Source organism: Stegastes partitus, unplaced genomic scaffold (genome assembly GCF_000690725.1).
Source record: "Stegastes partitus isolate 25-593 unplaced genomic scaffold, Stegastes_partitus-1.0.2 Scaffold3, whole genome shotgun sequence".
Taxonomy (NCBI): domain Eukaryota; kingdom Metazoa; phylum Chordata; class Actinopteri; family Pomacentridae; genus Stegastes; species Stegastes partitus.
Genome location: NW_007577734.1, coordinates 68,550 through 85,684, shown reverse-complemented (window position 1 = coordinate 85,684; position 17,135 = coordinate 68,550). Strand labels below are relative to the sequence as shown.

The window sequence follows — 17,135 nt, the reverse complement described above, 5'->3', positions numbered from 1 at the left end:
GACTTTTTGACAGCTTCGGAATGCTCATTAACTCACCAAAATTGACATACAAGTCACTATCGGCTCAACCACAGACAATGTGTGCCGGTTTGGCAAAATGGCTCTATAGCGCCCCCTGCAGCAATTTATCCATTAGCCCCCGCATGACGTTTAACCAACGTTCACAAAATGTGGTAGGCATATGTAACACATCAGGATGCACAAAAAAGCCTCTTGGACCCATACCGTAAACGTAACAGGAAGTCTGCCATTTTGAAATAACTGTGCAGTTTTTTTTGTTTTTTTTGTCGTATTCAAGAGTTATCTCCTCCTAAGTGTTAACTCCTACATGCGTCAAATTTGGCCAGTGCAAACAATAGGGCTTGGTGATTGAAAGTTATCAAAACGCTCCACAAAAGTCTGAAGGCGTGACAATGACGGCCCTCTAAATTATGATGATTCGGCATCAAAAAGGAAGCGTGTCTAACGACCCTGTACATGCTCCAATCTGCCTCAAACTTTACATACTTGATAACAATCCTGCCCTGATGAAACCCATTTTGCAATATTCATTCACAGTCATAGCGCCACCTGCTGGCAACAGAAAAGCATGTGTTTCACACTTTCATGTACATTTGTAACATCTACTATGGCCAGCACGTTTCACCTACATCCATGAAATTTGCTGGACACATGCAGCACATCCAGATGATCAAAAAAGCCTGGAGGCAAGATTCACCTAAACCCAACAGGAAGTCTGCCATTTTGGATTTTTCTTTTCTCAACCCTGTGCACACTCCTCCAAGGGGGCAAACCACAGAGCGCTGAATTTCAGGTAGCATGTAGAGTACTATTTGAATGTAAAAATTTCTCAAAAGCTCTGTATTTCATTGAAGGGTGTGGCCATGACAGCCCTCTGATTTTTGTTCCTTCGCCATCAAAAAGGAAGCCTGTCTAACGACCCTGTACATGCTCCAATGTGCCTCAAATTTTGCAGACTTGATCACAGTCCTGCCCTGATGAAACCCATATGCCAATATCCATTCAGTCATAGCGCCACCTGCTGGCAATAGGAAAGAACATGTTTTACAATTTTATGTGCTATTATTAGCAGGTTGACTGTATTCACCTCAAATGGAATGAGGTGAGCCTTTAGACGTTGATAATGACTCATACCAAGAATTGTGAGTCTTCATCAAGCTGCGTGTCCGTGGCGGCCCTCTGAACCGCTCAGCCCACTCCTGTGATGCTGGCTGACTGCAGCTTGCTCCTCCACTTAACAGCATTTGCTGGTTTTTTAAGAAAGTGACGGTTAGGTTATTGTCACATTGCCCGGATCGCATTTCTGCCGCAACCCCGACGTGTGCTGCATCCTACACGTTTACAAGTTCCGCCTGCTGGCATTTTAACACGACAATGCTTGAGAGACAAAGGTGTAACTATTTTCAATTTGGTGTGGCAGAATAGTCAGTGGATAAACAATAGGGCCCTTAATTAAAGTAATTAGAGTACAACTATGTTACAACAGACGATTTAATACATCTGCCAGAAGACGATAAAACTTGAAAAACGTAGGTGAGGCAGATATTTTCAAGCTAAATCCATATTTTATATAAAAACTTTGTATTTGTTAATGTACTCTTTAAATTTCCAAGTGCACAATGAAGGTAAGTTCTCATAAAGTTGCTGACTCCATAAGAGACGAGAATGAGAGGTCTGAATAAAGTAAATGTAAACAAAGACCACAAAAAATGTGACAGAAATCTATTTAAGATACTGAAACCTAAAAGACCAGAAAGATACAGATGAGCTTGGAGCAGTTACAATTATAGTAGAGATGAGAAAAGACATGTCAGGGAAGGTTGAGGTTGTCTTATGGGTCAGATTTGCTGTAGTATTTTGGAGTTCGACTTGTAAAACACAGTTAAAACAACATTAAAACAGCATAAACACTGCATATTTAGCTAACTGGGATCTCCACATTTATTGTGGCCACAGTGAGCGTGACTGATTTGTGCCTTTGTAGAAAAACATGTAAAACTGAATGAAGAAAAAGATGTCATAACTGGAAATAAATCCAATAAACAGCCTTTATTTCAATATAGAAAACTTCATCAGTGCTATGGAATGCAACAAAAATTTTGTTTTCAAATTGAGAGTTTATACAAATTTGCTTTGTACATCTAAAACTGCATGCATATAAGAGTGCTACTTAATTGTACATATAAACTTTACACATCCAAACTACATGCATTTACAGCGTATTAAAAGTGAAAACATGGGGGAAAAAAAAAAAACATCAAAAATTTTGCTACATGAGTATGAGCACATCGCTCTGAGGTCACATCTCTTTGTTCTGCACATCCAGACTGGCGTTATTGTTCTCCAGAGGCGCTGCTACCTCTTTATTCCTCTCTGAGCCTGTTTCAGCAGCGAATCAAAGTCAAGATCCTCATATCGGCTCTTGGACGGTGACGGAGCTGTGTCTCTGTTCGCATCTGAGGAAAGAGAGAAACATTTATAACTTCACTGTGATGTCTATTGAGCTACCAAACAGACAAAATAATCAGGGCAACTGTATAATGTACCAGATTCCTGCAATAAATGCTACCTTTATGAGGCTCTACAACATTACAGTCAACAAATTATCACGTGTTCATTTCGGCCTCGAGCCTGCATGTAGGTTCACACAAACAGGATTTATTTTATTCACCAGATATCATGGTTCGTCTGGTGCTGCCTGTTAAATTGCTGATTGCGACTGATATGCGAAGGAACAGCGACATTGTTCCCATTCAAGAAACGACTTTCCAATATGTTTTCTGTGTCTCTGTTCACACCTGGCACCAATATGCATCTCAGGTAATCCAATCAGAAGCTCTATGCAGGTGTAAATGCACCCAAGATGCATCAAGACACACTTTGTTTTAGCAGCATGTTTGTAAACGTGTCCTGACAGACAGACATCTAAGAATATACAAAAATAAACAAGGTTAAATTACCACAATTATTTTTAAAAATGTCAACAAAAGCTGAAATTTAGAAGCTTCATGACAGTAAAATTTATGGCAGGGCTGGATTGCATTAGATTTCAGCAATTAGTAGCAATTCATATCCTTTCCGAATGCGTTTAAAAGCATTTGACACAAAGCTGCACAAAGCAAAAAGACTCCTTCTCACCCACAGTTGCTCAACTTCACACGATGCTGGAAAAGCAAACTAAGCTGCATTATTTAAACTGGGCCTAAATGTGTGAAGCTGGTGATAATGGGATCTCAGTTTTGCCGCCCAGAGGCTCAATTTTACTAATTTCTACTTCCTTGTCTCCTCAACTCCTCCCTCGTCCGGCCTGTGACCTGGACATCCATCTTAGTGCGTTGTCACAATCCCTAATATGCATCTTGAGGACACTGCTGGAGGATCTGAGTGAGGATGACACTCAGCTACAATATACAAACCACGGTGGAAACAGGACTGACAGTTGTGTTTGTTATCCAATATCTCTCAGTGTCTGTGTGGCAGCTCCTCTTTTATGTGCCACAACTCTTTTAAACTTCATTTTATACTGACATTAAAAATTAAAATGTGTGACATCCTCATCATTAATGTCACTCTGCTCATCTGACAGAGATCCTAAAATACAGTTTTAGGTTGGAACGAAACAACAGACAGATGATGTAGCTGTGCAACATGTCATATTTAACTGATGTTGCTTTAAAACAACAGATCTGAGACAAAGATGTGTCACTTTGATGCCTGTTGCCTCCAGTCCTCTCTCCATCACCTCCTCTGCTTGACTCTCCGGTAGGAGAGACTAAGAAGACTACAAACTGGAAAATGAGATGGGAGGCAGCTATTTGGGCTGTTAATTGCCTCCTCATCCATCATCATTACGTAGCTGGAGGAACCGTAGGTGGCGGCAAGCACCTTCGACATTACTTTTCTCTGTCAAATGAGGTAACAGAGATTCATTGGCTTTACTGTACATGAGCCGATCGCACTCACTGTTGTGTGGTAACAAAGGTTCATTCTGAGGCAAGAAAAACCCAGATTATTATTGCTGCTGTTGCTTAGACAACAGTCATAGAAACGCAATCCTGCAACTGATGAATTGCTAAATTATAAGCACATATAAAAGCGAAGCAGCCCACAGTTGGTAAAGTTTAAAGGATCCGTTTGTATAATTGTTAGTGCTAGAACTGCACACCAACTTAACATTACTTGGTTTGATTTAAACACCTACTAAATTGTGGGGTGCCTGTTCATTCGCTGAGCCAATTTAACTTTATCTGCTCCCTTAAAACATTTTTTTATTGCAGAGATCCAACATCTTGCCTATAGCAAAAATGGCAACCTTTCAGTATTTTTTCAAAATTTTCATGACTTTTCCAGGACATGTGGAACCCTGTTTGTCAGTAAAGGAATGTGACTTTGCTGTTGGTGTTTCCATCATCCCTTAACACTTATTTAACAGCTCTTCAAACACAATCAAAGTTTACTCAAGGGGAAAAAAAGTAAAACTGTGTTCTCTCTTTCCAGCTCTTCCAGATCAATCAACAAGACATAACACTGTTCTCTCACAGCTCTTCATGTGTAATAGTATCATGTTAACCACTGGTCTTTACTGTACTAGTCATATGTCATAATGTACGTGTCCATATGTAGATTCATCATATTATGATAATGAAATAGGTCTCTGTGAGATCTTTTTCATTATTACATCTTTACTTTTTAGCCCTGTTGTACTTTTTGTCATTGTTGTGCTTCTTTCTGCCTTAAACATGTGAATTTCCCCAGTGAGGAATCAATGAAGTTTATCTTACCTAGATCAGCGTAGTCAGAGTTGCAGAACTGCCTCCTTCCACCAAAGCAGATGTCAAACGGCAGCTCATCAGGCTTCCGTAGTTTGCCACCGTTGTCGATGGCTGCGAAAGCATCTTCCATGTTGTAGAAGGTAACAAAGCCATAGTGGTCGCTAGAAGAACCAGAGACATCACATTACGATGCTGGTAGAGCAACGGAGCAATCGATGAACGTATAGACGATGATGAGCGTAACCGAACTTACCCTCGATCTCTGAAGTGAAGTGACACACATTCCACCACTCCAAACTGAGAGAAACGTTCTCTCAGCTCATCGTGTGTCATTGATTTACGGATTCGGCCGACGTACACGACCCTGCGCTCATCCTGTGTGAAGGATTTAAATATTACAGAACTGCTGTACCACTGAAAAACCACTTCACCGCACGCTGTAATCGTTTACTCACTATGGCTTTAAGTTTCTGAATTCTTATCTCATGTTCCCTCCTCAGCCTCCTGGACTCCTGGCTGCTACGGCGATGATGAGAAAGATGGAGGTTAAACTCAATTAAACAAACACCTACATTTGACTTTGCTTGCATTACGTGACAGCATTAACTCACTTGCACACATCCCTCCAGTGTCTGCGGCATACCCGAGGGGACGGAGATCTGGACTGGGACGGAGACCTGGACCGGGACCAGGATCTGGATCTGGACCTGCTGGAGTAAGACAACCTGTAGCGGCGAGGAAGGGAGCGGGAGTAAGACAGCGACGAGGAGCATGAGCTGCTCTCTGAATGCTTGTGATGGAGCCTGTGAGAAAACCAAAGATAAAAAAGGATGCAGAAAATGTACAAGTACAGAAACTGAATGAGTTTTAAAAAAAGGCAAGTACCTTCGTCTCTTCGAAGATTGAGATCCAGAGCTGGAGGAGGACGATGATGACGAGGAACGAGAGCTGGAGCTTGAGTCAGAGCGTGGAGATCTTCTCCGATATCTCGTCCGCTCCCTCCCTCTGACCAGAGGGCTGGGTGGAGGCGTAGGGAGGGTGCACTGCGGTTTCTTGTTTTCGTTTTCGTCTGAAAACTGCAGATCTTCATCTGTGGATGGTTCTGATCTGGTCCTGGTTTGCTCAGACTTTGTTAGTCCAGCTGAGATCAGTTTTTTGCCTTCAGAAGCAGCAGCTGAGTCCTGAATCACCACCTGCAGCTCAGTAGCGGTTGTAGAAACATCCCTAACTCTGCTATGCTGAGAAGCACTTCCGTGAGGATGATCCAAAGACCCACAATAATCGTGATCAGAGGAAATGTGCAAGTACATGTGAGGAGAAGTGTGAGCGGCAGGCGGCTCTGTATGAGTCCTCCTGGGCGGTAGAGGACGAGGGTCGATTATCTGAATGGTTTTGGACAGAGGAGTTTTCCGTCTTGTGGGCTGATCCTGCTGAGAGCTCAGGATAATTTCAGGGCAGAGAGGTTCGGGGATGACTACCCTGTCTAACGTTTGGAGATCTGGCAGATTCCTGAGGGAGTTTTGTGGTACAGGTGTGACTGAAGCGCTCAAAGATTGAGTTGGTTCCACAGATGGCTTTAATCTGGAATTCTTATCTGAAGCCGTAGGATGAGTTCTGTCCGGATCCAAGACTCCAGGTTTGGGCTCACAAATGATCTCATCTTTAGCTGGAGGAGAAAAAAGAAAGAGCTGATGTTACTGCATGTCAGGAACTGTTAGGGGAGATTTCTTCTCTGAGGCCAGTGTATTCTTTCAGTCGCTTGCAATGGGAGCACTGCGATTCACACTATGCAAAATATACCAGCAAGTGTGAGGAGGCGCTGAGCGTGTTTTTCAAAGTCCCCCCCCCCCCAAAAGTGGGGAAAAAAAGTCTTCAAAAAGACAGACACAAAGAAAAACTCTGAAAATTATAATTGAAAATCACAATAAAATACAAAAACACCCCAAAAAACAGAAAGAAATCATTTGAATCTCTGTTTTATTTTTCAGTGTAACTTTTTTAGAGCCTTTTTTTCTTTTTAAATGCCAAATTATATTTTCAATTTAAACTCTTTATTTTCCAATGGCAACCTACACTGTCTCTGTTTTAACTCAGTAGCAAAGACTTGAACGCAGTTTAACTTTGGGTAAGACGCTGTGCTCATCACTATAATTTTTAACCCAGCCGTCCAATCACAATGGAGGAAGGACGGCAACAAATACTACACTGACAAACCAAATCATTCCAGTTGTACATGTGCTAAATAACGGTTAAACAACAACGGACCTCTCAGTATTCATGTCTATCAGTTGGCATCTATGTATTACAATATTAATATAAAAGAAAATACTTGGAAGTCCTTTTTTTTTTTTTTTGCATACCAGGTATGCAGCAGTTAACTGAGTCCACCTTTTGATCGATACTTGCAACTCATTACATCTGCAGATTTTCCGTTTCCTAGCATTCAAAGCATCTCAGGTATTTTTCAAAAAAGCTACTGCCGTTGTAAGCTGCCAAAAAAATGCTTTAGTTGGACGCACAGACTAACTATGGTGTCATCTTCAGTAACTAAACCACTCACCTTGTGTTTCCTCAAATTGTTCCAGCAGGCTGGTCAGATCAGGAGCTTCAATTCCTAATGGAGAACAACAAACACACTTGAGAAGGTGCCATCTTCAAGTTACTTTTATCACCATTACTTCTAACTCAACGTATCACAAAAGTAGCTTTATATCAACATTTAAGGAAGAAAGTTTGGACAATCTGCCCTGCTTCGTTACATGAGAAGATCAATGGTATTCTCATGTCTGGAAACCTCAAAACATGCTGATGGATTTTTATTTTTAAATGACCAAATAACCATCAGCTTCTTCTAAGTAAAAAATGCAAATTCAAAATTAACTGGAAAATTTCCCAAAAAATAAATAGTTTGCAGCAACCACATTTTGTAAAGCAAAATATTCTGTGCTCTTTGGGGCAACCATCATCGTTATTAGTGACTCAACCTTAAGTCACCATCATGTCCCCACAGTTTACCTGAATCAACTGTTGCTCTCTGGACTATACAGCTGGTTTGAGCAGAAGCTGCTTCCTCAGGAGGACAAACTCTGTGGGGAACATCTGGTTGCTCCTCCTGTACCGATGTGGGATGATCTACGGGAGGAGGAGGCCAACTGGACAGACCCTTTCCTGGTTTCACTGAATCAGGACTTGCAGATGGGGGAATCTTCGGTGGCGGGTTGGCCTCTTTCGTTAGTCTTTTTTGAGGCTGTAGTTTTTCAGTTTGTGCTGGAGATGTAGACAAGACATCTGGAGAATTCTTGGTGAACTTTGTCTGTATTTCTTGAAGCAGTGCAGCGTTGTCTGTGTTCAGTAACGACATTTGGGGCTTTGGTTCTGAGAAGAACGTCTGTCTCTGAAGAGCTGCGGCTGAGGATTCATTTTGGATTTCTTTCAGGCTGGACTCTCTGCTGCTAAACTCCACCTTGGAGCAGGCAACGGACGGTGAAGCCATCTGAGGAACTGGCAGAGGAAGCAGGACAGGATTTGGAGGATCACTACTGAGCAGCAACGGCTTCTTTGCTGGACTCTTCTTGCTTTTTGGGACGATGACGTTTGGGTTTGCTGCAACGTCTGGCAGCGGACTCGCAGGCGAAACGACTTTCGACTTGGTCCTCAGACGCTTCAATCCGCTGCGAGTAGACAGCTTGGCCTCTGAGAAACGATGGGGCGACGTCTTGTGATCAGGTTTATGGGTTTCTGGATGATGATGTGTCGTCTTTGATCTACAGCTGCTGTGTTTCTGTCCCTGCAAACAGAGGATTGGGGTAAGCTCCTTGGGCGGCTCAGAGACCGACGGCCACTTGGTGGTGTAGGTCCCCTGCTTCTCCAACAGGGGCAGCCTCTTCTGCCTCAGCTGTCTGTACTGCTGGAGGCTGAGGGATTTGGCCTTCGTCTCCCTTTTAGGTTTCTGAACTTCGGTCTTAGTACAACTCACCTCTGAGAACACTGTTCGCTGTTCAAGCGCTGAACCTACTGGACTTTCAAGTGCTTTCGTGCTGTTCAGTGGCTCGGTTTCACTCGTGTTCCCACTTGTTACATTTCTCTCATTCAGTGTCTCTTCCACTGAGTCATCAAACGAAGCCACTTGAACAGGACCAAAGCTCACTCTTTTCTTGTCTCTGGATGTCGGAGCTCTGGGTGAGTTTCTATTTAACAAGGCGCTCTTCAGGCCTTTATCTCTTTTCCCATCTGCTTTGTCTTCATCCTTTGTGTCTTTTGCAGGTGCCTCATCATCAGACACAACATTTATCTCCTCATCGCTCTCTTCAGTGGGCCTTTCATACTTCCACACCTCTTCCTGGGAGAATGTGGTGCTATTTTTACTCACTTTATCCCCTTCTTCCTCCATGTGCAGCTTCAGACAGTACGGGTGCATGATCCTCACCAGATTGATCAGAGAAGTGGCGGTGAAAACCTCGACTTCAGCTTCTGCCTTCTTAGTTTTTGGTTGAAACAACATCTGGTTTTGTTTTTTAAATATCTGCGACAGATTATTTTTCTCTTCTTTGCTCTCCTGGTCCTTTTCTCTGTCACTCTTCACTGTGAATGTCACATGTGGCGGTTTGAGTCTTGGTCTAAGTCTGTGAGCAAGTGATAGTTCCTAAAGAGAAGAGAGAAAGAAAAACATTTAGCTCTTTACTGGCTTAGATTTTTGTATTTTTCAGTGTTTTCTGTCATTTTACAACCATATCAGCGATCACTAAAAGAAAATGCATACACTTCTCTTGCAACACTCATTTAAAATATTGATAACTGAACTCAGAGATGAGCTGCTGTCATTTTTTGGGTCACATGTACATTTGTTTCAGTATTGTGATCAATGGCTAATCAAGTCAAGCCTGAATACAACTCAAGAAATCTGGATCTCCAAATTATATTGAACGCATTTGCAATTCAGTGCACTTAAGGTTCAAATATAAAGGTAAATCTGAAGATTCTTTAAATCTATCGGACGCTTAATCACATTTATCAACCTCATCGGTCCCCTTACTCTCTAACAGCAAGTCGTAGTTACCCGTATTCTACAAAGACCTTCTCCTACTCTGCCTCTCATTGGCCAGTATTTGTCGACAAGACAAAAACTTCATGGTCGGAGTCAATCAGAAACAGAGTAGGAGACAGTCTTTGACAAATATGGGTGAGAAACAAAGACAGAAACAGCAGAAGAAAGATGGAGTTAGCCTACAAATTAAAACAAAATGCTGCAGAGACTCTCAGCACAGTGTTTTATTAACTAGTTACTATTTTGGTGCAAACATTTACCCACCAGTGTGGCAGATAACCTTCTGGGATCACACAGGAAAAGGTAAAAAGTACCTGCAACTGGCATTTAATGGGTGTTAATTTCAGATTCTGCATGAGTCATAAAAAGTCAACTGTTACTGAGAAAAAGAACAAACTTTAAACTACCAGACTGGGTCATCTTAAATGTGCATCGTAAATCACTGATGGTTGATTTGATCACCAGCCTGAATGGGACTTCACAAACTGTATATTAATACAATATATTCACATTAAGCGCAGTTTATTAAGGTGCATCTAGTAATTTTTCTATCACATAATATGCTAGGCTGCAGGGTGGCTCAGTGGTTAGCGCCGTCACCTCGCAGCTAGGTCACCAGTTCACGTCCCGGTGAAGTCAGCTGGGATAAGCTCCAGCCCCCTGCGACCCTCGTGAGGAATAAGTGGTGTATAGATAATGGACATCATATGTAAATCAAAAAAATGTTTAAAGTTTATAATTCTGAGTTCATGAGGAACTAAGAAGTAGTGCTGTTTGACAAACTTAAATGGATTTTGTTTGATTCTTTTAACCAAACTATTGTCTTTACGCACCACTGATGTGTCCCTGAGTTCAGTGTGGTTGAGGAGCTTCGTGTCCGGCAGGGTGTCGAAGGGAGATAGAGTGTGGTCATCATCCTCCACGCTGTCCAGCATCTCAGTCAGAGCAGAGAGCAGCGTTGCACTTTCCTCCGCTCCAATCTTACCCTGATGCAGGAAAACAGAATCCAGATTTAGTGATAGACCATCGAATTCTACCACCATGCTGTGCTTCCGTGGGTGTTGATTTTGTTGCCAGAAGGGTAGTGACTGGCAGCCAGTTCACGCAGATCTGTTTACACCTCAACAGGGCCGACCTGCGACATGGCCAGTAGCCTTTCCCCTCATATCGAAAACAGAAAAACACATGAGGAAAGAGCAGCTGCCTACAGATTGAGCTGTTTATATATCTAAGGGGCAAAGTGTTTGAATATAGCAGAGGATTTCCATTCAAATGAGGACTTGCTGCTGTATTTGGGCTCTACTGGTGGAACAAATCAAAGTTTATGCAAAGTCCAGCAGCGACTACATAAATTACAACTTTTTAAATGATGAATTTTACAGGTGTAGAAGACAGAGCACCTCCTCATATAGCGTTTCTTCATGCTAAATATTTGTTTTAAGCACATGTGCAGTAGTTACACTTTTGGACAGTCCATGCCGATCGATGAAATTTACATCAAGAGCACCTTTCAGGACGTTTATGCAGAAAGCATGAATTTCCTTCAACAGTGTGACTACAACAACATATCAAGGGATGTTTCAGCTGATCATTCAGATTAATCTGCTGTAACTCTGACCTCGGATGCAGCAGTGGAATCTTCAAAAATAGCCAGGATAGAATGATCCACACAGGACTGTGTGTCCATGTCCACGCCGTCCACGTCACCGCCACACAGCACCAACTGCAGACACAAAGAAACATTATTTAGTTCATCCCACGTCATGTGGATTTGCGTTCACTCTCAACAGGCCTGTTTCTGCCTCCTGCTTTTCTTAAAACACGCTGCTTCCTCTGGGTGTGACCAGAAGCTGAGAACACAAAAAGCTCGATATTAATTTTTTTCAGGAGAAACAGGAAGAACCGCCTGCTCTGGAAAAAGCTTCAAACACTGCCACGAGAAACAGCAGTGCAGAGCTCGTGTTGGATTTGTGGTTAGAAAGCAACAGGCTAAATACAGTAACAGAGACGTGCCTCTGTGGACGTTAGAATAACAGTAAATCAAGTTTTTAGAAGACAAAGGTGTTGTTCTGCAACTAACAACATTCTGGATCAATCCATTGATCTTCAGAAAATATCAGAAAATAATGGAAAGAAATGTTGATATTCAATAACATTCTTAATACCATGGGGAGAAATATAAAATCTGGCACAGATTGGCCTTTACTATGACTATGCATGGTTGTAAGCATGACTGGTCCACACACAGTAAAAGCAATGAGTCTGTGTTACCTTATTTGCCTGAAATCTATTCATCTTCTTGTTGTTTCTGACAGTTTAATAAACAAAAACATTCATTATGCTTCAATACATGAAACCCCAATTAACAAAAACTGGTGAAACGAACAGAATTGCTTTTATTCTTTATTGCTATCCGTCTGGTCGTGATTTACTTTTGATGCTGGTTAAAATATACTTTTGCAGACACTAAAAACTTCCTCTATGCAAGAAAAACTCATTTATTACAAGGTTAATATACCAAGGCTGAAACATGACAACAAGGTTTGCATTACTAAAAAAACTCTTGAGGGAGCTCACTCGATCAAAAGCCACAGGTGTAATAAGCAATAAAGCGAATTTAAAAAGCAAAGTGCAAGTTACTAGGAAAGAAGTGCAATAATTTTAAAGTCACATCTTAGTTTGACGACTGCTCTAATTAGCTATATAAGTTTGCAGAAACACAGAATTGTATTGTAAGTTCTCAAAGTTTTCTTCGATGTATTGATACTAGAGAAAATGACATTTTAAACTCAGCCTGAGCTGAATCAATGTGAAATCAAACTTGTGATTTTAAAGAATGCATTTAGCAAATGTTAAAGGCTTCAATTTATACTTATATATATATTATATCATATGAATCAGTTCAGGGGGTTAACTGTCCTAGCAGTAGTTTTATAATATCATGCTGTCCTCTGTGTGTGTGATTGTCACACGTTGGATGGTGTCTGATGTGGTAATGCTCCATCACTTGTTTTAAATCTATTACACAGTGAATGCTTGATTATGAAAAATATATCTATCCAAGATTCATAGCTGTCAGAAAAACTGCAATTCAACACTTCACAAAGCCCGAATCAGCCCAAATCAAAAAATTTGAAAGTGATCACAACTGATATAAATTGATTTTTAAAGATTTTCTCGCCTGGTTGTGCAAAATATCTCTGGATTTTCAGTGCCATGGTTCGGGTTAGGGGAGAATCTGGACGAGCCGCAGCGAGCTGATGCCTTCCAAAAACTCCCAAGGACACTTCGACTGAGGGGGCGGGGATCGAACCGCCAACCCATCAGAGGACAACCGCTCTACCACCTGAGCCACAGCCGTTCAGGGAGGAATTTTAGAAACTATTTTGTCTATAAATGCTGTGGAATTAAGTGGATCATGCAACAAATGTGTAAAAATCCTTAACTTAATAATGACTAATAGGAATGAACCATAATTAAAGTCGTATGATTTACATTTAAAGAGCAACAGGACCACTGTACAGGGAATTTAGAGCAAACTAACTGCAGAGTAAACCCTCATTTTAAAGCTGTTTAAGTTGATTTAGTGCGAAATGAGGCCGATTAAAGGGACAGAAGGTCAACATCTGCACAACACCAACAGCTGTCAGGACCTGCAGGACTTTAACCAGGCGTCCATGAGTCAGTAGGGCAGGTCAAATGAGGCTTCAGAGAATGAAAGACAGACTGACCACGGTAAGGAAGAGTAACTGAGATCCGATCAGTGTGCAGCCTCGTCTGAACACGTTGTACTACAGCAGAAATAAAACCGATCCGCTATCAGCTTCAGCTGCTAATATTCAGCTACACACAGATACACACAGTCTGTCTGCTCATGAGGCTGTTGTTGTCCGGACACGGCAGCTGATCGATCAGCTCTGATCAGCTCCCCACTTTTACTACGAGCATCTTTAAGCCACGTGTCGCCATTGCGCGCATGTGGCCTCGCGTGCCGGCGTCAGCGCGCCCGAATAAATCACCGAAAACCGGCAGCGCGCGCCTCATCACGCGCCCCGTTAACTAAAGTGAGGAAACCGGTACCTCGGCGGGAGTGTTGCCGGTCAGGAAGGCGCCACCGCCGGGGTTTAAAGCGCCGTCCTCGCCCCTCCACCGCGCCGCCATCTTGCTCCTCCACACGGACCGCTGGCAGGCCGGACGAAGACACGTGGTCACCGGCCGGAGGCGCGAAAGAGCGCCGACCTGAGATCAGACCCGGAAAAAGTAGATCCGTTACCAGGACCCGGAGGAGACTGTGAAAAATCTGATCCCCGGTCAGCTTGGCGGCCACGTGGTACTCATTGATCACGATCTGGTTTTAACTCGGAAAAGAACTTATTTTATTTCAATATAAAACACGCGAATTGTTATCTGTTTGAACTAATTTGAAGGTTTTAAAAAAATCACAGAAAAATTCTATATGAATAAGAATTTGTTGTTAGAACTTTTAATTCTGGGTTTTTACAGTTTCATGCTGTTTATTAGGTTGCTCAATAGCGACACCTAAAGTCCAAACAAGTTCAACTCAGCTGTTCCATCCTGTAAAATATCCATCTATCCATTCCTTTAATGTGTCGCATAATTTTTTTGGTGCTTATATTATTCTATTTTTATCAGCTGGTGTCGGCTGTATAGATTTGTTAGACGCTGCGTTGATTCTGGACTTGATAAAACCCACCAGCAGATGTCTTTAGATAAGATCAACTTTATTCATTCTGACGAAAACAGTTTTTGGCCGAGTACAACAAACAAAGGTTAGAGAAATATACACGATTAGATTGATAGATTAAACCTTTATTGATCCCGCAGCGGGGATATTTTAAGTGTTACAGCAGCAAATAGAAAATAACACACAGTACAGGAGAGCACAAAGCCGCAGTACAAAAAGAGCTGCACACAGTGCACAGATATAAACAGATTGCTTTCTCCTCCTAGAAGAAGTATAAGTGTTTACAGAACTAGCGACCATAGTCAAATGCATTCCTGGGGCCAGAGCGGGCGACACTGAATTATATTTAAAACTGCTGGCTAAGGATAAGAGTAAATACAGTAAGATTGTAATTGACGTCGGCGGTAATGACACCCGATTACGGCAATCGGAGGTCACTAAAATTAATGTTGAGTCGGTGTGTAAATTCGCTTAAACTATGTCGGACTCCGTAGTTTTCTTTGGACTCCTGCCCAATCTGATCAGTGATGACATGTACAGCCGCATGTCATCATTCAACCGCGGTTGTCGAGGTGGTGCCCAGAAAACAATGTGGGCTTAGTAGACAATTGGAAAACTTTATGGGGAAAACCTGGTCTCATTTGGAGAGACGGCGTACATCCCACTTTGGATTGTGCGGCTCTCTTATCTAGGAATATGGAGACATTTATTAGAAAAACAAACCCCTGACAGTCCACAGGTGAGACCAGGAAGCAGAGTTGCAGTCTTACACACTCCTCTGCTGCTTCTCTATGGCTCACCCTCCCAATATCTTATAGCGACTGTGTCTGCCCCCCGACCACCCAGGTTCTATAAGTCTAACTTTAATAATAGAAGGGCTGTTCACAACAACCTTCTCCAAATGAATACAACTCCATCAGAATCCAAAAACAGGACAATTAAATGTGGACTGTTAAACATTAGATCTCTGTCATCTAAGTCTCTTTTAGTTAATGATCTGATAACAGATCATCATATTGACTTAATGTGTCTGACTGAAACCTGGCTGTAGCATGAATAATATGTTAGTCTAAATGAATTAACTCCCCCAGTCATATTAATTATCATGTACCTAGAAGTACAGGCAGAGGGGGAGGAGTGGCAGCAATCTTCCACTCAAACCTATTAATTAACCAGAGACCAAAACTTACTTATAATTCGTTTGAAAGCCTTAGTCTTAGTCTCACTCACTTGAATTGGAAAGCACAAAAATCAGTTGTGTTAGTTGTTATATATCGGCCACCGGGCCCCTACTCTGAGTTTCTATCTGAATTCTTCCTTGCTTGTATAAAAGCTATTTAGATGGCATGCCATCTAAAACAATACAAACAATATATGTTGAATTGTGTACACACAATTTGAATTTACTGTCGCCATTGGTGTATGAATGTGTGTGTGAATGGGTGAATGAGAAACATTGTAAAGCACTTTGAGTGCCGCAAAGGTAGAAAAGCGCTATATAAGTGCAGACCATTTACAATAATGGACTATGGAGCACCTACCAAAGAGTTCCATTACAGTAGATGTCTCTCCGAAAATGCAGTTATTAAATTTAAGGAAATGGTTCCACTATTATTTACTTCAATGCCATATGCCAACACAATGGAGAGCAGTTCCTCTAATCTTAGTCCCACACAGGTGGACAATCTTGTTGATAGAACTGCAGCTTTACTGTGTTCATCAATTGATGCTGTTGCCCCATTGAAAAAGAAGGCAATAAATTCTAATAAAATAGCTCCATGGTATACTCAACAGCTTCGCATCTTAAAACAGAAATTAAGAAGGTTAGAAAGACAGTGGCGCTCGATCAGTTCAGAAGAATTTCATCTAGCCTGGAGCACTGTAGCCAGGCTGACAAAGAATCACAGCTCTGTGGAGCCTTGTGTTCCTTAAGCTCTCAGCAGTGAAGACTTTATGACCTTCTTCACTGATACGGTTTTGAATATTAGACAAAAAATTATTAGCATGTCTGTAGGTGCAGCAGCTCTGGTTGCATCCATAGGACCAGATTTATACTTCTTTATACTGCTTCTCTGCTGTAAATCTGTCAGAGCTCACGTAAATTCTTCTAAACCAGCGACATGTCTGTTAGACCCAGTCCCAACTGGACTGTTCAAGGAAATTTTTCCTCTAATAAATACGGCAGTATTAAATATCATCAACTTCTCTATATTAACAGGCTATATACCGCAGGCTTTTAAAGTAGCTATAATAAAACCATGACTCAAAAAGCCTACTCTAGTGGCAGGCATTTTAGCTAACTATAGGCCCATACCCAACCTCCCTTTTATTTCTAAAATTCTTGAAAAAGTTGTTGCAAGCCAACTATGTGATCATCTGCATCGAAATGGTTTGTCTGAAGAGTTTCTGTCAGAATTTAGAATGCATCATAGTGCAGAGACAGCACTGGTGAAGATCACTAATGATCTTCTTATAGCAGTGGACTACTTTCTATACTCGTTCTGCTGGATCTCAGTGCTGCATTTGATACAGTGGATCACAACATCTTATTACAGAGACTGGAATGTTTAATTGGGCTTAAAGGAACTGCACT

The 17,135-nt window shown here is 41.8% G+C and overlaps 1 protein-coding gene across 3 annotated transcripts; it reads right to left on the bottom strand.

The window, feature by feature from the left end:
• Positions 1–2,041: 2,041 nt before the first annotated feature.
• On the bottom strand, positions 2,042–14,022 carry LOC103353391 (peroxisome proliferator-activated receptor gamma coactivator-related protein 1). Of its 3 annotated transcripts, none has more exons than XM_008276350.1 (11): positions 13,918–14,022; positions 11,456–11,560; positions 10,671–10,823; positions 7,809–9,435; positions 7,354–7,407; positions 5,679–6,459; positions 5,405–5,596; positions 5,249–5,312; positions 5,047–5,168; positions 4,803–4,954; positions 2,042–2,477 (listed from the first exon to the last, which is right to left on the bottom strand). In XM_008276350.1, exons 1-11 carry the CDS (start codon positions 13,996–13,998, stop codon positions 2,377–2,379), a joined length of 3,432 nt encoding a protein of 1,143 aa, XP_008274572.1. In that variant the 5' UTR covers positions 13,999–14,022; the 3' UTR covers positions 2,042–2,376. The 3 variants fall into 3 exon arrangements, with proteins under 3 accessions (XP_008274572.1, XP_008274583.1, XP_008274592.1); XM_008276361.1 differs by having other exon boundaries at positions 5,249–5,309; XM_008276370.1 differs by having other exon boundaries at positions 5,405–5,518.
• Positions 14,023–17,135: the final 3,113 nt, after the last annotated feature.

Bases quoted from the DNA above. Each gene is read 5' to 3' on its own strand.
- LOC103353391 (XM_008276350.1), bottom strand. From the start codon at position 13,998: ATGGCGGCGCGGTGGAGGGGCGAGGACGGCGCTTTAAACCCCGGCGGT. The intron at 11,561-13,917 runs GTACCGGTTTCC...TTGTGTCTGCAG, and splicing joins CCGGCAACACTCCCGCCGAG to TTGGTGCTGTGTGGCGGTGA. The intron at 10,824-11,455 runs GTCAGAGTTACA...TTCCTGCATCAG, and splicing joins ATTCCACTGCTGCATCCGAG to GGTAAGATTGGAGCGGAGGA.